General features: G+C 42.3%; 2 protein-coding genes across 3 annotated transcripts in view; one reads left to right on the forward strand and one right to left on the reverse strand.

Moving 5' to 3' along the window:
• The window catches only part of BRINP2 (BMP/retinoic acid inducible neural specific 2), a 110,986-nt gene extending 104,365 nt beyond the window's left edge, over window positions 1-6,621 (reverse strand). Inside the window, exon 1 of the mRNA XM_050766905.1 lies at window positions 5,773-6,621. The gene's annotated coding sequence lies outside the window, so the exon portion shown is untranslated. The remainder of the gene's footprint in view (window positions 1-5,772) is intronic.
• A 5,771-nt stretch (window positions 6,622-12,392) lies between these two features.
• The window catches only part of ASTN1 (astrotactin 1), a 306,380-nt gene continuing 297,072 nt past the window's right edge, over window positions 12,393-21,700 (forward strand). For both annotated transcript variants that reach the window (XM_050766760.1, XM_050766769.1), the window contains exon 1: window positions 12,393-13,202. In XM_050766760.1, coding sequence (XP_050622717.1) covers window positions 12,920-13,202 — 283 coding nt within the window. In that variant the 5' untranslated portion in view covers window positions 12,393-12,919. The remainder of the gene's footprint in view (window positions 13,203-21,700) is intronic.

Consider the following 21,700-nt stretch of genomic DNA (forward strand, 5'->3'; position numbering starts at 1 on the left):
GAGTGCAGTGGCGCAATCTCAGCTCACTGCAACCTCTACCTCCTGAGTTCAAGTAATTCTCCTGCCTCAGTCTCCCAAGCGGCTGGAATTACAGACTTGCACCACCACACCCAGCTAATTATTTCACAAAATAATCTTTAATACATGGCCGTGCCTTTCTTTCTCCCTACCACACTATCAACATATCTGATATGAAAACAAAAAGCTCTCACAAGGAATGATCATAACGTGGTAGAGATGAGAAGAAAGGAGGGAATTTGAAAGACAGATATACCCAGCTGATCCCACTATTGTGTCCTCACACTTTGGAGTAAGACCCTAAAGATTAGTTACTTGGTTATTTCTACTGTCATTCAAAAACTCGAAAATATTAAGATAAAATTACCAAGCCACCCACCGGTTCATTCTTTGTATGTGAGCTGAGAGCTGCAATGCTTCCCAAAGGCTTTGGGTGGGCTTAATTACAGTTAACAAGGTCCCTCTTCAAATAAATATAGGTTGGTCTATGCTATTTGTGCCCTTCTTGACTTGAAATTTTAGAAATACATGCCTTAAGGCTCGCTCTGGGCTGCTCCTGACCCCTCCCTCCATGTTCTTTCTCTTTTTAATGTCTCTAACTCCTCCTATTTCATGCCTCTGTGCCTTTTCCCCATTAACCTGTCACTACTTTGCAAGGCCTTTGCTAACACTATCCAATAATAATAATAATAATAATGCCAGCCACTTACATAATTTTAACTTTTCTAGTAGCCACATTAAAAAGTAAAAAAGAAATGGGTAAAACTAATGTTAATATATTTGATTTAACTCAATATATTCAGAATATTATCTTTTTAACATGTAATGAAGATTAAAAATATTGATGAGATATTTTACATTGCTTTTCTTTTCAAATCAAGTATTCCAAACCCAATGCCTATTTTATATTTACAGCATACATTTCAAGTGCTCAAGACCCACATGTTGCCAATATGCTATCATATTGGCAAGTGCCTAGAGCTTAGTCCTGTAAGGTACCAAATTGTCTTCTCCCTTTGCCCAATCCAGAATTCCAGAAATGTTTGCATTTCATGTGAGCCTCAGTAAGAGGAATAATGGGACTGGCTGTTGATGATTCCATGCTGTGTTAATGCTACTCAACTTTACTTCTCTCTCCATGACAGAGTGACAATTTAAAGAGGGGCTGACCTGCATCCTAATTGGTCAGACGAGACTGGTTTACCGTAGCCCCCAGTTTGAAGCATAATTCAGCTGTCTGTCTCTTCCTTTCTAGATAGAAGAGACTTTAATTCACAACTCTTAACCACATGCCCTTGGGCCCGGATCTCTACTCAGCCCCCAAATATAGCAGTGGATGCTTCTGAATAGTAAAGAGAAAAGGCATCATGCCCACAGTCCAGCTGCACAGTCATTTAACACAGGAAACAAGGGTGACAGCAAGGTTCAGGGAAGGATTTTCAAGGGAAAGTAATGTCCTTTGAGACCTGTTCCCTGAATAAACTCCTAGGGCTAAGCAACCAAACAGACTGGGTTCTTGGGAGTTTTACTTTTGACCTGGGAGCAATTATGGAGTGACTTTAGGTAATCCTTTCCACTTTCATGCTTAGTGGGAACTTCTTCTATATTGGAATGGGGCCACCCAAGCCATCGGTGACCTGCAGCCTGAAAAACGTCCCAAACCTTGTGAAGACCAATGACCAGCGTGATTGTGTTACCAGTCCTCTCGCAGGCCCTGTGCTTTGCCTTGACCTTTCCTCTGGGAGAGATGCCCACTGTGGGAGCAAATGTGTGTGGCTGGCTGGTCACAGCTCTCTCCTGGTGGGCCCTTCCTTGGCATTGCCCAGGCTGGCAAGCTGCCTCTCCCCGTCCTGCCCAGCTGAGCAAGCACAGTACCCTGTGGTACAGCTTCAGGCAACACTGCATCCCACCCCTCCCTGCTTTTCCATGGTCTCCTCCTTAGTGACTGCTACAGCGTATGTTTTATTAAAAGGGAGAGAGAAGGGGAGACAAGAGGTTATGTGCATGGGCATGCTCAAGAATCTTAAGATTGAAAATCTCCTCTCAGTGCTAAATGCCTAAGGGGTTTGGCATTTTGCCAGCTCTAAGAAAACCCCAGGAGGAACATTTGGGTGGAGAAATAGGAAATGGAGGAAAATCAAGGCTCTCTCTTAGGAGATTCTGATTCTAAAATATGAGAATTTTGTGTGTGTGTTCTCTTAAAATTTGCTTGCTTGTCCACAATATCCTCATTCAGATTTTTTGATATGATATTGATAAGCTCTCTGAGGTTGAGCAATACTTTTCCCACAATATATAGATTAGACTTGAGGATGGGTGGAAGGCCAGGCAATTTTCAACGTCTAATTAGATGCCCAGCATTGCAGAGCACTGCCTAGGTTCTAGGGCAACTTCCTGTAGACCAATATATGTTTAAAATAATTTAACCATCACGCCTGTAATCCCAGCACTTTGGGAGTCCAAGGTGGGCAGATCATGAGGTCAGGAGATCGAGATCATCCTGGCTAACACGGTGAAACCCCGTCTCTGCTAAAAATACAAAAAATCAGCTGGGCATGGTGGTGGGTGCCTGTAGTCCCAGCCACTCGGGAGGCTGAGGCAGGAGAATGGCGTGAAGCTGAGAGGCGGAGCTTGCAGTGAGCCGAGATCGCGCCACTGCACTCCAGCCTGGGTGACAGAACGAGACTCCATCTCAAATAATAATAATAATAATAATAATAATTTAACCAGGTGTATAGTATTTCCAGAATGCAAGAAAAGAGGTGGCCCAAGGAATCAAGCAAGCCTCGAAGTTTCCAACCTTCCCAACAGTGCTGCAGTTATTATTTCTGTCAGTTAGAACCCTTTCCCTCATTCTTTCTATCCGAACAAATCCCACCCCATCCTTCATGGCTCAGCTCAAATTCTCCTTCCTTTGAATACTGATAGTTCTCACTATCTGTACATATCAATCACAGATGAACTAGTTCGGCCTTGTGAATTCTCTGGTACTGAATTGCTGTTTAGAACCTACGTTGTCATTTCCCTTTTGTCAGATGTGAGCCTAGTTTCCTAACTAGACTGCAAGATCACTGAAGGCAAGGGCAAAGGCCTATAAGACTTTTATTCTTCACGGCTTTTAAGTTAGTCCCAGAGGAGAAACCCTGTGTCATTGTAAATCTCCATCCTTATAAAGTACAGAACAACTAATTCAGATTATAATTACTAAAATCAAACTATTCCTTAGAAGAAGCCCATGGAGTCTGGGGTTGGTTCAAGAGTGATGAGACTCGGATCCCATTCCATAGTGTCCCTTAAGTGCTGCGTGACCCTGCATAAAGCAGTTCCTCTTTCTGAGGTTCTCTGCCCTCTCTTTTCCAAGAAGGGGGTTGAAATCATTTTAGCTTTACTTCTTAGGGTAACCAAAGATAAATGAGACAATAAGCTGTGCGAGGATTAATTAAATGAGCTCTGTAAAGTGCTCTCAGCCCTTTGGAAGAGGATGCCATCATAAAATGTATACAAGGTCTTATTATTTAAGAGAAAGAGTTGAATCGCCAAAAATACACTGCGCAGTGGGGAAAACAAAACACTAACCAGGAAACCTCAACTAAGCATCCCAGTCAGCAGAAAGTGCCCACGCAGATGTCTCAAGTCCCTCCAGATTACCTCTTGTTTGTGAGTTGGGGAGGGATTTCAGAGCAGTGCCTCAAAGGAGTGTATCATTTTTCTGCGATACTCCCCAGTGGCTAGCCTGTGTCTTGGGAAAGGGGATCAGGAGAAGGTGATGACGCAGGGTTGTTCTTTGCCCTTTGGCCTTGCTCAGTAAACAACCTGTCAGGAGGCCAGAAAGGAGCACCTAGAAGATAATTTTGAGGGCCAAAAAGAGAAGATGCTCCCCATCTTCGAGACCAGCCCCATGCTGACAGAGCAGGAACCTTCCTCCTTCCCCAGCCCTTTTTTCCTCACCTCCTTTCTTGTGCCCACACTGCAGCACACATCACTCCATTCTAGGAGACAAAGCCAGCTCCATTTTTGGTGAAGAGGGGAAGTAAGAGTCAAGAATGCTTTGTCTTCTCCATGGCTGCAGCCCAGCTGTCAAACACTTTGGAGCCAGCTGACCTCCAGAAGGGGAGACTATGGTGTGACATTTGCTTCCTTTCTCTCAAACATTTCACAATATACATGCTCTGTGCCTTTTCAAATCATATCCTTCTCAAAAAAGCAAGGCATGCATCTTTTCCTAGAGTAGGCAGCAGCTCTGATATTGATAAGACAGGATCATTGTAGCAGCATTTCTTGGTCATGCCCTCAGTGCTGCAAAACAACTTATTCTGGGTGAAGGAGGACTCCAGGGGGTCATGCCTTAAACAAATAACATACACACAACTGTGTGAGTCAGGAGGGAAAGCACACAAACTCCAGCATCACTTTGCTGTTGTCTGATGTCATCAGACTGCCCCCCAGGGGATTTGGTAAAATACTTTAGTTGCTTGGTTAATACTGGCATTGCATGTATTTTAGCTAGCATGGTCAGAGAGAGTCACTTCAACATGCACATGTCTGGAGAAGGACAGAGGCAGAAATACTTGACTTACACTCTACCTTTTATCCCTCTGATTGGTCTATGCTGACATAACACTGTCCCTGCTGAATAAGGCCCAGATTACCCAACTATAAGCTTGGACTTTTATAATTGTTATCCTTCTAACAAAACATTTGTTTCTGCTCCTAGCACCCTGCTCCCAGGGCTGCAAAGAGCACACACACAGTTCTTTACAGAGGGGTCTGTTCAATCACGTTACAGTGCATTCGCTTGAATATTAGTTAATATTTGGCTTAGGTCTATATACCCTGGATAAATATGTACCATGCAGAGGGACTGCTTGGCAAGGAGAAAAGTCCTCTGGGCTGGAAAAACAGCTCACAAGTTCATGTTCCTACTAGGCAGGAACACTCCAGGCATCCGTGGTTTGGGCAGGGTGCTGCACATGCTTGGTTCTTCTGTGGGCAGCCTGCTTCCTGCATACAGCTGTGAGCACAAGCACACATACACACACACCACAGGCAGCATTCGACAGTGTACCCAGATGATCACAGAAACAGAGAGAGAGATCTGCTAGATGATACCAGCACATCCCACCTTTCAGCACATCAGTGTTCTTCCCTAGTGTCTCCAGTGCTCTGCCAGGCTCAACTCAATCAATGGGGCTTCTGCCACCACTCTGGGGAGACTATTTGCAACCTACAGGGTTCACTGTTTGGAATTTTATTTTCCTGACTGCATGCGCATAGGAAACATGCCATAGGGCTCTATGAGCACGATTATATAGATATCGTGCATTATAACCTCCGCTCTTTGGGGTCCTTCCCAAACATAATGAACCTCTCAGCGTCAGCTGGGCAGGCAAAAGTCCTCGTCATCTTCTGCAATTATGCAGCCCTATTGCATTTTCTGAAGCTAATAGGAGTTGCACTAACTTTGAGGACTTAAACCAGGCAAAAGCAATATAGGTCAGGCAGGGTGCCCAAACCCTGTGACAGCCATGCAACACCAGGAGGCAATACCAGAGCGATCTCTCGCTCAACCCCAAAGTCCATTGCTCAGCTCCACAAGACAGCAACTAAGAGAGGTGTCATCATTCCCTCTGCCTGCAACTGCCAGGCACTAGGGCAAGAGGGTTGTATGAGAGCCAAATGGTCCCTTTACCAATGGACACACCAAAAAGGACAGTGAAAAAGGGGAGAAAAATCACCGAAACCCTGCACTGTTACCTTGAATCCTTGCAAGAGCCCTCCTTGCTGTATCAGCTGCTCCCCAAACCTTCAACGACAGGGAGGAGACTCCTAAAAGATTCCAGGTTTTTGTGCAACATCTCCAGTGGCAGCTTTCCAAAGTTTTTACTTCATGATTTCTTGTGGCTCTTTCTCATTTGGGGAAACGCGAATGCCTCCCCCTCAGCGTGTGAGAGGGAGCGGATGTCTCTTTTCAAATTCTCTTGCTCCCCGCTTTACTGTCGGTGCCGCCGCCGCTGCCACCGCCGCCAACGTTAGACCACTTGCCTGCTGCCTTCCCGCTGAGCAGCCAGGATCCCGGTCTCCCAGAGCATCTTTGAAGTGGGGCTTGGGCACTGGACCGGGGCGCACGCGGAGTGGGAGAGGTAAGGAAAGTGCAAGACCCAACTGGGGGAGTCCCCCTGTCCCTCCGCCGAGGAGAAACCCAAGATTTTGCCTTCTTTCCAACTCTAAAGAGACTCACCCACCAGCTCTCTCACCCGAAATCACAGACTTGCACATGGGCAGAGACAGGTCTTCCGGCTTCACCGCTCCCTTGGCTGCCTGCAGACCTGCCTCTGACCTCGGAGCGCACGGCAGGTGCACATCCCTGGGCAAGTCCTAACGAGATCCTCCGAGCTCAGCGTAGGCGCTGCCAGCGCAGCGGCGAGCAGCTTGCGAGGCAGGCGGATTGCATCTCAGAGCTGCAGCCCGGCGCGTCCCCGCTCCGACTCCACGCTCTGTACCTAAGCAGTATAACCTGCAGACTCAGACACCAGATGAGTGTCTTAAGATAACAATGCTGCCCTGCCTGCCTCTCTCTTTCTTTCTTATGCACGTAGGTTGGCAGCCAATGGGACACAGCGCCACACTCCCCACAGGTGCCCATTGGCTGGGCGGCTTGGCAGGGGGCGGGCTCTGAGCTTCACCGCTGTCTCCTTTGGTGAGCTGGCAGGCTGGGGTACCAGCTCTGTTAACCCTCCCAGTGTTGCAGTGGGGACTTTTTGGTGTGGATAAGGAAGCCTTGGGTGCATTCACGGGTAGGGTGTTCGACACTCTAAGAAGGCTGGGGAACAAGAAGTAGCTGGGGAGCTAATTACATTTTCTTCTAATCTTCCTGAGTTACAATAATCATTTGTCCCAGTCCATTTTGTTGGCTTGCTTAACTAGAACTCCCAGAGATTGGGACCCATCTGAGCCATTTCCCATCTAATTTGAGGTTTTATTTGGTTGTTTTGTGCATTTTTTAGCCTCCTGGATTACTTAATTAGAAATGAGCCCCCAAGTGAGAAATAGTACACACAGACACACACACAGACACACACACACAGACACACACACACACACACACACACACACACACACACACACACACACACACACACACGAGATCCAAGGGGAGAGAGAGGTAAAAGAGAGCAAGAACCCAGTAAGATGGCTAGAGAGTGAAAGAGATTTAGAGGCCAGGACAGCTAAATCAGGAAACATTCTGTCCCCACACCAGGACTGTAAGGACAAAGGCAAAGAGGAGAACTTCAGGTTTCTGGGGAGAGATTAAGTTTTAAAAATGTCCTTCCAAAAAAGGGAATTGTTTTGCCTGTGGTGTTTTCCCTCTGTGTCTTCTTTCACTTCTGTGTGTGTCAGGAAGAGGGACTGTGCATCTCCGTTTAGTTTTTAAAGGAAGACTAGAGAAATCAGAACAGGACCAGCCTTGTTTCTGTGAAGCAGGTGCTGTTACTGGGCCTGTGAATTGAGAGAGAGGGAGGGAGGAAAAAAGAGAGGGAGGTGGAGGGAAAAGGGAGGAAATGAGAAGGGAAGAAAATATTAACTTTACATTGAAGTGTGAAGTATATATTTTTGATGTCCTCATGAGGGTACAAAACTGAAATATGTCCCACTAACTAGTGTACTAAACTAGATTTTGGCAAGAGCATGGGAAAGAGAGTAATAGTTGAAGAGAAATCCAATTCAAGGGAAGAGCTGGGGACTGGAGCTGTGGAAGGAACTTGGGAGATCCATGCTATGTCGTGTGGTGGGGGAAGTATGAAGAAGATAAATATATAGTCAGAAAGGGAGAGGAGTCTTTCAATTTAGTTTCCTTAAATGGAAAGCAACATCAGAGATTATTTTGTAAAGAACTAGAAAAAAAGTATGCAGAGATTTAATGAATGTTTAAGAAGTACACATGGAGATTAGCTAAATTGCATCAAGTAGCTGTAAGTTCTGAATGAATAAAGAAAATTTAGAAATTTTAGAAATTTAGAAATTTTCTTTATTCATCCCCTCAGACTCACACATCTATCACTTTCACCTATGTTTTCTTCTCTGTATCTTATACAACTTTGAACTTCCTTCTGCATACTGCAAGTATCTGTTTGCCTAAGCTACAAAACATGCCAGAGAATGGTGGTCCCACAGGGTCCTAAGCTCTCTGTATAGAATAAAGTATCCAAGTGAGCCACTGAAAACCTAAATATATTGCTACCCAACTGCTGAGTTACTTACTTTTGTGATGTCTAGAGACAGAGACCCACTGAACTTGTCCCAAGTGATAACACACTGAAATGTTAAAATAACACAAGGGAGTGGGTAAATGGAGAGAGGGGTTGAACATTGCTAATTTCAATGGAAAGAAAGTTAAAATTTCCAAAATCTGTAAAAGAGAGAGGAAAGAGGTGAAGGCAGATAAGAAGACAACTTGAAAAAGAAAACTTGCTTGTGCTTTCTTCTCCTGTAAAGTCTGAAGCCATGTAAAAAATTTTAAAGAGGCAGAATATGCATTAAGAATAGCCACAGGTATATAGTTTGATGAATCTTTGCCTATATATGCATCAATGTAACCATTACTCACTTTATTTCCAGCACCCCAGGAAGCATGTTCCTGAACTTTCTCAGTCAAAACCCTCCAGTCCCCAGAGATAACTATATTCTGACTTCCATAACCAAAGACTAATGTTACTTGTTCTTGAACTTTGTAAATATAGGATCTTGGAGTATACACTCTTGTATCTTGATTCTTTCACTCATCATTATGTCTCTGAGATTTAGTCATGTAGTTGCATGTTTTATTGCTGTGCCCCATTCTATTACATGACTACATGACATTTATTCATTCTGCTCCTGATGGATATTTGGGTTTTTTTTTTTTTTTTTTTTTTTTTGCTATTTTAAGTAAACTTGTTATAAATGTTTTTGTGCTTGTCTTTTGGTGGATGTATGTAATCATTTCCTCTGGGAAAACACCAAGGAATATAAATTACTTAATTTGCTTTGACTACTATGCTGGAGAAAATCACCTGAAGATGACTCTGAAGCCTATTATCTTGCCAAAATAACTGAATAAGGTGATAGTGGGAAAGACTATCGCTACTGAGTACCAACTAAATGCCTAAAATGTGTCACATTCTTTATATACATAATCTCATTTCCTCCTCACAACCACCCCCAAAACTATGTATTATTCCTGTTTTGCAGATAAGAATATTGAATTTAAGACCCTGTATTAGGAAATAGCTGTTGCTTTCCTGAGTGTATGTATATGTGTAGATATGTAGATGTTGGGGGAGATGTAAATAAATGCCTAAGGAATGGAGCTAGAGGAAGGGAAGTGATGGAAGTTCTCACTGCATAGGTGCAGCAGGAGATTGGCTTGGAGAGATGGGACAATCTGAAGAATAAAGAGTGTTGCATTTCAGGTGGACAGAATGTTATGGGAGGAGTGAAAATAGGAAAGACTTTAATTTGGTGGAGAGATTGTGTGTGTGTGTGAGCGTGCGCTCACGTGTGCGTGTGGTGGGAGGATAGAGATATTGTGCAGTGAGCAATCTATCTAGACAAACAATGTGAGATTTACAAGATTTTTAAATTTCTAAACCATGAGGTTTGAGTTTTATCATGTAGAAAAAAGAAAAACTAGAATGACATAATGAAAGTGAGATTTCATGCAGATCAACCTGGTAGTTGTGTACAGCATATGTTGCTAGGAGGGAAAGGAATCAAAATCTATTTTAATAGTCGAGGAAAGAGGCCATTGGTACTTAAATACACGAAGGTGTACCTCAGGAGAAAAGTGAAGATTGGAGATAACAGAGCTTGCTTTTTATAGTGTTTTAAAGAACAGAAATTTTCTGAGAATGAATAAATGCCATGTAGTCATGTAATGCACTAGTACACAGCAGTAAAACATTGAACTACATGGATAAATCTCACAGACATAATGATGAGTGAAAATACTAAGACACAAGAGAGCATATACTCTAAGATTCTGTATTTATAAAATTCAAGAGCAAGTAACATTATTCTTTGGTGATGGAAGTCAGAAACATTTTCTGTGACCTGCAGGGGTGAGCGGAGATGATTGGCCCCATTTGTTGATGGGGAACTAAAGACAAGAATGGTCCAAGTTTATCTCCAAATAGGAATATTATGAAGTTAAGTCTTTAATCCAATTCTATAATTTCACTGTATCATTATGCCTCTACACAAAGGTGATGATCGAGATGCATAACATTTTCCCCCATCTCATTCAAATGTGAAACATCATGCACTAGAGATGGCCTGGTTTCTATGCACTTCAAACTTTATCCACATCTCTAGGTATTTAATTCCCTAAGAAAAGGCCATGTGACATTATTTCCATTTTTACAGGAATCAAGTACCCTGGAATAATATATTCCCTTTAAGAAAATTCTACAGTTTCTTTTGTTTGGTTCTTATTTACAGAGAGAGAGAAGGTCTAGAAAGACTTGAGATACCAACTACCAACTATTCCCAACTCAATGTACATTGTAAGAAGACTAGATATTGACTTATTAGAAAATCAACCCTAAGTGATTCACTTGGGCTTTCTAACGTGACTCAAGACTCTTCAGAGAATTAGGAAGAAAGATTTCAAAGTGACGGTAGATTATATGCTACTCAAAAGCAGTAGGAGTATTCTTCTGGCTGTGCTAAGCCTAATGCTTATGATATGGTAGATACAGAAACATTTGCTGAATTAATTACTGTGGTCCATAAAGCCCAGTGATTTATCCATGGGTGTACCCTAGTGTACCATAACTATATAGTGGAAAGAGCAGTGGGCAAAGAAATCTTGTTTGTGGTCTTAGCTCCACAGAAGATAGATCACTATTTCATGGGCCTCAATTTCCTTATCTGTTAAATGAGAGATTGGATGAACACATGATCAAGTACTTACAGGCCATTTCTCACATTCTAGTATCAAGGGTGTTTTCCTGGCATCCACTATAATTATCCAATGGCAAATAACCTTGCATAAATAAGTTTAATAATAGATTGTTTTATGCTAGGGAGAACAGAATGAAAGAGATATTCTGTTTTTTTCTGACTCAGTTTCTCTTAGGGGAGCAATGACGATGAGGATGAGTTTTCAAAAGGTCGTTAGCTGGTACATATTTTTTACAGTAGTTTACAGTAGTTTGCAATGCTGCATGGTAAGATGCCTTGGGGTTAATTCCCAAGTAAGTTAGGTATAAAAACTTAACTAATAAAGTATCTTTGTTCTTCTTTCCTTTGCATATGTGGTAAATGATCTTTCACTACTTTAACATTACCTTAAATATGGCTTATTTTCTCTATTCAATTAGTTAAACCTTGTAAAATATATGGCAAAAGCGTTTTTATCCTTTAAAGAACATATTTTCACATATGCCAACAAACTGACACCAGGTGGAATGAAAATGTAATTGTTTCTTAAGCAGAGGTCCTCTTTTAGACCAGTAGTGAATTATATTTCTAGAGTGAGAACTACAAATAACACAGTCTTCATAGCACCTGGTATTGAAGTTAGCGTTGACCCAATAACATCGGAGGGACACGCTTTGGAAATAAGTTATTGGTTATCATGTGAGAGAAAGTTCAGTTAAATGTCAGATTTCAGAATAGACAATGTCACTTTTCTACCACTGTTTATTGCATATTGTCATCATTTTTAAAAGGCAACATTGTTGAGTACTACTGGAAACAGATCTTCTATGGGTTTTGGTGCTGGTGGTGGTAGTGTTATTCTTCAGAATACTTACGCAGGGTGCTGAATATCTGCCCTGTTGTACCCTTGACTGGACTGGGATTGACTTAGCTCATATCCAAGGATATTCTTTTATTACTTTTCCATCTGTTAAGAATGCTTAGGAACTTTGGTTTTTCTCACAATTTCCTTCTAGCTTTGTCCTATTTACTAGATTCTCTAAAATTAAAAATTCAAGATTTATTTGAGCTAACTCTGCTTTTTTTCCTATCATCTATAGTATTCCCCAAATCATCTTTTTATTGGTTACTACAGATAACATTTGTGATAGAAATGAAAGGAAGCGGAGAGAAGTTACAAGTAAAAGTTTTGATCTCCTGCTTAACTGTGCACCTTGCTCTGTTGTGCATATCTATCCATCCATCTAACCCAGTATAACAAATATTTTCTTTAAATATTTTGCAAAGGTAGTGCTAAGTAAAAATATGCACATGTGCATTCCCAGCTGCCGTTCATCTTATGTACAAATCCAGCTAGTGGGGCGGGGAGAGGGCGGAAAGCAAGCCTCGGACAAGCTATAATACATCCACAAAACCATTGGGGGAATTTTCATCTACCCCCACCGCCCCGCTTTGCAGAAGCGCCCGTTAAGGTGTGTGCCTGTGCGTGCCTTCCTCAAGCCTTCTGGATAATGATGCTAGAGGGAAGATTTTACATTGCAAAGACCAATGTATTAAAAATGCCGTGCAGGTAGTTCATAGCCAAGAGCCTTGCTCGTGTTGGAGGATGCCACGGAGGAGAGAGGCAGGAGCACCGGCAGCCAGCTGGGGGCTGACCTGATTCCCTAGAATCCTCAGCTCCCTTCCTCTTTCCTCTCGACGTCCTTCCTTCCCTTTTTCTCCTCTCTCCCCTCCCCCGCTTTCTCTTCTCCAGATAAGCAGCTCCGGGAAACAAAGAATCCGGGGCTCTCCAGACATCAGAGCTTAAACCCATCACTCTGCGCACTCTGCAAGCGGCATCTCATTCCGGGGTCCAGGGCTTTCCCGGCTCTCCATCCCCTCCCTAACCTCCCCCGCCTCCCGCGCTCGCTCCCTCGCTCCCTCCCCGCTCGCTTCCTCCCCCACCATCGCAGCGCTAGGAGGAAGGCGGCCGGGGCTCAAGATGGCTTTAGCCGGGCTCTGCGCCCTGCTCGCCTGCTGCTGGGGGCCAGCAGCTGTGCTGGCCACGGCCGCCGGCGACGTGGATCCATCCAAGGAGCTGGAGTGCAAGCTCAAAAGCATCACGGTGTCGGCGCTGCCCTTCCTGCGCGAGAACGACCTGAGCATCATGCACAGCCCCTCGGCCTCGGAGCCCAAGCTCCTCTTCTCGGTGCGCAACGACTTCCCGGGAGAAATGGTCGTAGTGGACGACCTGGAGAACACGGAGCTGCCCTACTTCGTGCTGGGTGAGTCCCTGGGGAGGTCGAGGCGGCCGGAGGCGCTGGACCGGCACCCCCACCCCCCACTCCAGCTCTCTCTACACACCCACTCGCCGACGACCTCCCCTCCCCCACTCCTACCTCCCGGATCCGCCCCACTCCCGGACCATTCTCCACACCCACTTGCATACTAGCGCCTCTGCACCTGACTTCTCCCCAAATCCGACCTGGATGCTGAGCCTCCTCTCAGCTGCCCTGCCCCAAAGAAACAGGTTGCAGGAGTCTCTCTGAAACCTCTCCCAGCCTTGACCTCCCAGCTTTGATTCGGAAGCACATCCACACAGCACTTTTTGTTTGCTACCAGCTCAACTCCCATAATCCCTTTTCCCCACTCCCTAGCCACATGCTCAGCTCTTTGCTTCACACACCCTGGGCACCCATACCCACTCACAGCACTTCCTGGGGGCTTTAGAAACAGGTATCCTGTCATCACCTTGCCAGCTATGTGCAGGCCAGATTCTAGTCTTCATTCATGGAGAGCCCTTTATCTATCACCAGGCTACTGACACCCTCCCTGCCAAACACTCAAGTTTCTTATTCCCCAACTGTTCATTCTGGGAAGTCCTCCAGAATTAGATGCTTAGAAGTCACAACCCCCTAATTCAACCACATCCATACATCCATGTCACATCACAGTTGGTTAAAGATATAATACAACTGTAGTCTGTTAATATTGGTCTCTTCTTTGTTCCCAGGGCCACCTTAGATAGACATAGGCATTCCTGCATACAGAATGACCTTTCTAGGCAAGGGGCGATTCCTTCGTTTGTTTGTTTACATCTCTCTCTTTTTGGTTCCCCCACTGTAATTTTCTTAGGTCACCTTCAAGTAGTGGAACTCCTGTCACTTCAGGTACTGGAACCCACACATTACTTCAAATCATCCCTGTTTTCCACTACTAAGCTGCAAAGATATTGTGGTCCTGCTCTAGTATCTTGCAAAGCACCACAAGTTCATGTCACTTAGCCAAATTCTCCTCACTTTCCCAGGTACAGATGGAGCTCTCACCCTGCTGTGCATGCCTACCATGCAATCCATTTCTTTAGTGATGTTGCCAATTATTCTTATTTTGCCCAGGAGAAATTCAAAGAAAACCACACTTCAGTCCCTAGATCCAAGAAGAGAAAAAAAGAAAATGTCCAGGAGGCTGTTCCATCTACTTAATACCCTACCAACTAGAGTTCCATTTGCAGGAACATGGTTTCCTGATGGCCACATGTAGGCTGGAGCCACGTGTGGAATTCTAACACATCCCTCTTGCTCTTCCATCACAGGAGATGTCTTCACAATGAAAACATTAGAAAGTGAGTGAATAAACCCCTACTCCCCAACCCCTATGGAAAAGCAATTTCAAAAATTGCCTGGCCCTTTGAAAAGTTGCTTTACAGTTCCTGGAGTGCAGCTCAGTTGAACCCATTAAACCCAACCTACACTCTTGACAGGATTATTTATTTTTGCATTCAAAAATAGCAATAACATAATAAAAACTGGGGATTAGCTGGAAATGGGACAATTGTGGATATGCTGCTCATCAAAATGTACAATTATTGGGTTATTTAGAGGATGGAAAGTTCACGTTGAAATCATGCTGATGTGCAAAGTACAGTCTGTTCATCATAGTATATAAAAGTGAGTAGAGGGAATTATGTGCTTCTAAGGAGGCTGTTTTGCACTCTGCTTGTAGTGTTTACTGTGCATGAAAAGGTACATGCATGGTGCTTAAAAAAAGGGAGGGCTAGCAGGTATTCAACATTTCATTTCTTTTTTACAGAATCCCAAATCCAGGGCCTAATGCTGTGATGTGCCTACTAGGAACCAATGTGCACAGTGAAAGCCCAGATGTTGTAAGAATGGGTTTTCTGCACCTCTGTGCAAAGCTGCCCACTGCAGTGTCCTGTTGGGGTTGCTATGGTAACCTGCTGCAACTTGGCATTTACACACAGGCACACAGACACACTCTCTAACTTCAGGGCCAGATGCACTATTTAAATACCTCGATTGTCTCCCACCCTCCCAGTCAGTGGGGTATGCTCAGAACCAGAGACGGGCTGATACCTATTCTTTCTGGTTCATTATGCTCAAAGGAAGAAGGAATGAATTTCAGTTTGGGTGGGTGGTTAAACAGATCGGGGCAGAAAGGAAGAGGAGTCCAAATTTATGGAGGATAGACTCAAAGGTAGTTTTGAATTTAACTTTTGTGGTCTTGATCATGCAGCTCTTGGCCAATGGTGAGGGCTGTAGTGAAGCTGGTTTTCGGATTTCCCTACTCCTATCTTTGGAACCTTGTTTACTTAATCCATCTCCTGGAAGAATCTGAATCAGTCAATTCTGGAAATTTATTGAGCTGTACTTGCTCAGCACTCAGAGGCATTACTAGGAAACAGAAGTTAAAAAAATGTCTCTTGCTCTCAAGTAGTCTCTAGTCACTGGAAACACAAAGATACCTATAAGAGCTGTACCTACCTAATTGTGTGGTATGGCTGTTAAGGGGTATAGGGATGCTGTGGAGGGATCTGCTTGCATGACAAGAGCAGATTCCATGGTAATCATGGACCGGAAGCTTTGACTAAAATCAGACCTGTCACTTCTTTGAGTGAAAGAAAAAGACAAACAATAAGAAAAACAAGCTTTGGCTTCCCTTTGCCTCTAGGATCAAGTCCTGTAACTTCACTGAGGCTAACTAGGGTCTTCTCATTCTGATTGCAGCCAGCTTCTCCAGCCCTTTATTCCTCCAAGCCTGCCATGGCCTTCTGGACTCTTTCAAGACTTTGCACATGTAGCTACTCTGCCTAGAAGGCTCTTTGCCTTTCCTCTATTAGGTGGTATCCATTCTTCCTTCTAAACAATGCACGTGTCATCTCTCTATGAAGCCTGTATCCCACTTCTGTGCTCTTTGCATGGATTAAAACAGAAAAACACCCACAAATGTGCAAAATTAAAGGTATATTAGGTTTGGCTTGGACTAGGAAAGGTGAAGACATTTAAGGTCATGGAGAAAAGATGAGCAAAGGCATTTGGTGGTGGGAGTGAATATGGAAATGGCGTGCATATGGCATAGTGTGGGGATCAGTCTGCCTGGACAGAGCCTTGTGGCATAACAGTACTGGGGACTGGGCTTGGCTCTGTAGAGTGGCACATGGCTTTCCACTTCAAAACTAGGCAGGGAGGGCTGACTTGACATAGAAAGCATTAAAGTCTGGCTCCCAGAGGCTATCTCAGCCATCAGCCTTGGCAGTTTTGCTTGTGGTGTAATTCTGAGTAGAGAAGAGGAGTCAATATCTCCTTTTCTTTCAGATAGGGTTTGCAAACTGTGATTCAAGAGCCCAATATGACTTTTAGGTATGTTTTGTTTGACTATACATGGTTTTTAAAATGCTTTGAATATGAATGTTTTTAGTTACGTCTAGATTGCTATACTTCTCACAGATACTGATGGTTCTGTGCCTGATATTCTTCTTCATAGTACTTATCTGGTTAACTCTAAGCCATGTATTCTAAACCTAAATCCCTGCTTTCAGATGTGCGGTGAAAGCCTCAAAGTGTTGCAAAATAACTGTCATTTCTAATTTAAAATATTTAGGCACATAAGCCTTAGCATCCTCTCAGGAGATTTAAGAGATTTGCCAAATTAGTCAACTAATATTTCATATCTGAACTAAAATTTCATATTTCAGCCTTCAATATAGTAGACATTCCTGCTTTGGAGCATATTTGATTTGGAGATAAGGAGTTAACCTGAAATGTGACTTCCAGGTTTTCTGTGCTGTGAATAGAATATATTTTTATATCAGCCTCATTACTATTTGAAGGAGAAGCCCTTCTATTTCACCCAACTATTGAGCTTTTGCATGTGTACAACTTAGTGAAGAAAGGTGTTTCTCTTGTGCCTTGGCATTTTGCTTTAGCTGTCATGGCTTTTGATTGAAGAAGGTATTCCTGAAGATAAATCAATCAGCCTGCAGAGAGGTAGTAAGTTCCCACATGCAAGGTGCTGTTTAAAGTGTCTGGAGCAGGCAAGTGTGGCGGTTAAAAGAACAGGCTTTGAAGACAGATTTGCTGTCAACTTCTGGCTTTCTACTTATTCCAGCAGTGGAGAATATAGAAGAATCGGGGAGCTAAATAACTTACTCAGGTCACTTCGTGAACAGTTGATGGATCCATCATTCGAACTCAGGTCAATATGATGTTTAAGCCTTTCTCTGAGCTACTATTTTACATGCCTTAAAAGTTTTCAAAATCATTTCTTCTTCATGGTTGAATAAAAGGAGCCCTGAAAATAGTTAAAATAGGGAAAGCACACTCACCTAGTTTGTACAGAGGAGTCTTTTATGGTCTTTATGCAAATACATCTTGAATATCCTTGCCCATTGAGTGATTTCTCATACCAGCCTTAATAACTTCATCAAAAAATAGTTAGATAAGTACATATACTTTGCTAAGAAGAGTTTGGAAATTCTTATTTATTTATAGTTTTCAGGTTCAGGTAGCCATATTTCCATGTCCCTATGGTGACATGTATGGGACTCACAATCATGATAAACAAGGTAGGTAGGCTGCATTGGGGATGAAGGTAATATGTTCAGTGCTCTTCTGAGGAGGGCCCTACAGAAATGCAAACTGAGAGTCCCAGAGAGAAGGCTCCCTTGTTAAATGGAGCTATCCAGAAAGTAATATGGTTTTAGCTACTTGTCCAAAGCCGATGATCTTTGTATTGGGTGGTCTTGTGCTTAGAACTTATTTTGAGAGCTCAGTGGAACTGTTTAAATAGCAGTTACTGAGCTTTTCAGTTGGCTTCAAAGGTAATATTGGACATAATGTTACTTATGGGTGAGCTTTGGCCTGATAGGAAACAGTTAAAATACCCAGGTATCCCCAATTCTTTTCACACATCTCTCCATCTTCCCATTTGAGGGGACACTTTGAAGTATGTTTCTTTTCCTTTTTTTTTTTCTCTCCACTACAGTGAGCTGCCTAAGTCAACAGTAAATGCATTTGTATAGATTGGCAGCCCTATCCAAGACACAATAGATGAATGGTAGCAATCCTAAGGTAGATTCTTCAGCACTTATATAACTCATGCTAGCAGAATGTGCTAATTTATAGTATTGAGAGGGTTGTTATTTACTGTTTCTCTACAGGAATTTAGATGTTTACAACAAAGGAATTTTGAATGTGAATGATGAATTTTATAACATTTTAAATGCTTTTTTAGATATGTTTGATATGACTCAAATTCAAGTAATTAGAGTTTTTGAAGAAAAAATAAATTTTTAATTTCTTTTTTTTTTTTTTTTTTTTTGAGATGGAGCCTCACTTTGTCACCCAGGCTGGAGTGCAGTGGCACAATCTTGGCTCACTGCAACTTCCACCTCCCAGGTTCAAGGAATTCTCCTGCCTCAGCCTCCTGAGTAGTTAGGACTACAGTCACCCGCCACCATGCCCGACTATTTTTTTTTCTTTTTGTATTTTCATTAAAGGCAGTGATACTTTTGTTACATACATGTTACATACATACATGTTGGCCAGGCTGGTCTCGAACTTCTGACCTCAAATGATCCACCCACCTCGGCCTTCCAAAATGCTGGGATTACAGGCATGAGCCACCACACCCAGCCAATTTTAGTTTCTTTATTCATCTGAGGAAGCAAGATTGAGGTCTTGTCTTATAGACACTCTATATATACACATATATATCATATACACACACACACGTACTTTTTTCTTTCTTTTTTTAGAAATGTAATTAAACTTAAAAGACTAGTAGTTTCTCACATTACGGCCAGTTTATGAGAACAAAACTTGGCAACTTTTCAGCAGGGACATGCGAAGTCCTCATTTCTTCACTTTTAAACCAGTTCATGCTTATGCACACAGATGGCAAAAAGAGCTCTGTTATGAGCAAGTTAATCTCCCAGGGCAAGTTAAGGTCTATGGAATTTTCGAATGTACTACAAATTGACACCTATCATCATTTTATTATTTTTAAAAAGTAATTAATTACTTTTTTAAAAAATTGTTTCAATCGCTTTTGTTACATGGTCATCTATCACTATTTTATTCCTACTAAAAATATGAAATAGTTGATATTTTGTTTTTAATCATGTACACTTTAAAATGTTAATAAAAACCCCAAAGTATTGGTATAGATCTGTAGATTTCCAAGGAACAAACAATCAAATTGTTGACGGGAATCTAAACTGACATGACAACTTTTGTGAAACGATTTGGTATTATATAGTACAGGTGAAAATGTATATGCCTGAAGATTTTGCAGTTCCACTTCTAGCTTTTCATTACACAGGAATTTTTACATGTATACATGAGAATATTTGTTGGGAATAGCAAAACCTGGAGGCAACCATTATCAGGAGACTAGAAATGTACAAGGTGGCACCTTCATCGGTGATATATTATCTAACCAGGAGAATAAATGAGTTGTAGCTACATATATCAATGTGGGTAAATCTCACAAATGTAACGTTAGGTGAAAATAAGAAAATAGCTGAAAAAAAATATAGTACAATTTTATTTATATAAATTTAAAATAACATTGTTTAAGAATACATACAAATGCAAAATTTTTATGAAAAGCAAGAAAACAAAAACAAAATAAAGGACGAGTGTTACCTCTTGTGGAAAGGGAAGATTGTGTGAAGGGAGAGGGTGAAAAAGAGGGCCTCAAAGCTTGCAGCAGTACCTGATATTTGTTTTCCCTTTTTTTTTTTTAAAAAAAAAAGCAAATTAATTTTTAAAGAACAGTTTTAGGCCAGGTGTGGTGGCTCACACCTGTAATCCCAGCACTTTAAGAAGCCAGGTGGGTGAATGGCTTGAGCTCAGGAGTTTGAGACCGGCCTGGGCAACATGGCAAAACCCCATCTCTACAAAAAATACAAGAGTTAGCTGGATGTGCTGGCGTGTGCCTGTAGTCCCAGCTACTTGGGAAGCTGAGGTGGGAAGATGGCTTGAGCCCAGGAGGTGGAGTTGAGCAGAGATCCTACCAGTACACTCTGGCCGGGGTAACAGAGTAAGACCTTATAAAACAAAACAAAACAAACAACAACAACAACAAAAAGAACAGTTTTAGATTTATGGAAAAATTGGGAAGACAGTACAGAGAGTTTCCATATTATACCCCATACTCAGTTTCTGTCACTATTAACATCTTATATTAGTGTGATACATTTGTTACAATTGAAGAACCAAGGTTGATTCATGATTTTTAACAAAAGTCTATACTTTATTCAGATTTTCTTAGTTTTTACCTAACATTGTTTTTCTGTTCCAGGATCTCATCCAGGGTACCACAGTACACTTAGTCATCACGTCTTTTTAGGCTTCTCTTGGCTATGACACTTTCTCAGGCTTGTTTTGGTTTTGATGACCTTGAGAGTTTGAAGAATACTAGTCAGGCATTTTGTAGAATGTTCCTCAATCGGTATTTGTCTGATGTTTTTCTCATCATTAGACTGGAACTAAGGTTTGGAGAAGGAAGCTATAAAGTGTCATTTTCATCAGATCATATCAAGGGTACATTCTATCAACTTGACTTCTCACTGTTAATGCTGACCTCAGTCACTTTGTTGAGGTTGTCTTTGCCAGGTTTCTCCACTGTAAAGTTACCTTTTTTACCTTCTCTCCACTCCTTTGAAGGAAGTCACTGTGCACAGACTATTCCAAAGGAATGGGAGCTGTGGTCCACCTTCTTGAAGGCTGAGTATCTACATAAATTATTTTGAATTATGCTACATAAGAGAATTGTTTCTTTTCTTCCATTTATTTGTTTACTTATTTATGTCCTATGGACTCATGAATATTTATTTTATACTTTGGGTTTTAATTCAGTACTACTTTATTGATTTTATTGCTCAAATTGTTTGTCTCAGCATTGGCTAATGGAAGCTCTTTTAGTTGGCTACTGTGAAATTTTGACATACCCCAGTCAATGTGGGTTTTTGTTTTGTGAGCACATTTTTACTTCTTGTCACTACAGGCTTCTCCAGGGTCATCTTGCATATTACCTGCCCCTATTCTAGAATCAGCTATTTCTCCAAGCAGCACATGATTTTTTTTTTTTTTTTTTTTGAGACGGAGTCTCACTGGAGTGCAGTGGCGCAATCTTGGCTCACTGCAACCTCTGCCTCCTGGGTTCAAGCAATTCTCCTGCCTCGGCCTCCTGAGTAGCTGGGATTACAGGCATGTGCCACCACACCCAGCTAATTTTTGTATTTTTAGTAGAGATGGGGTTTCACCATATTGGCCAGGCTGGTCTCAAACTCCTGACTTTGTGATCTGCCCGCCTCAGCCTCCCAAAGTGCTAGGATTATAGGCACGAGCCACCATGCCTGGCCCCCATCACTCTTTTAGTTGGAGGATGATGTTAGAAACCAAGATCTGGGAACTAGGTGGGCTTGTTGCAGGAGTGTTGTTGCTTCTAGGCTCTCTCAGCTGACAGAGCAAGGAAATAT

The sequence above is a fragment of the Macaca thibetana genome, chromosome 1 (assembly GCF_024542745.1).
Source record: "Macaca thibetana thibetana isolate TM-01 chromosome 1, ASM2454274v1, whole genome shotgun sequence".
NCBI classification, from domain to species: Eukaryota; Metazoa; Chordata; class Mammalia; order Primates; family Cercopithecidae; genus Macaca; species Macaca thibetana.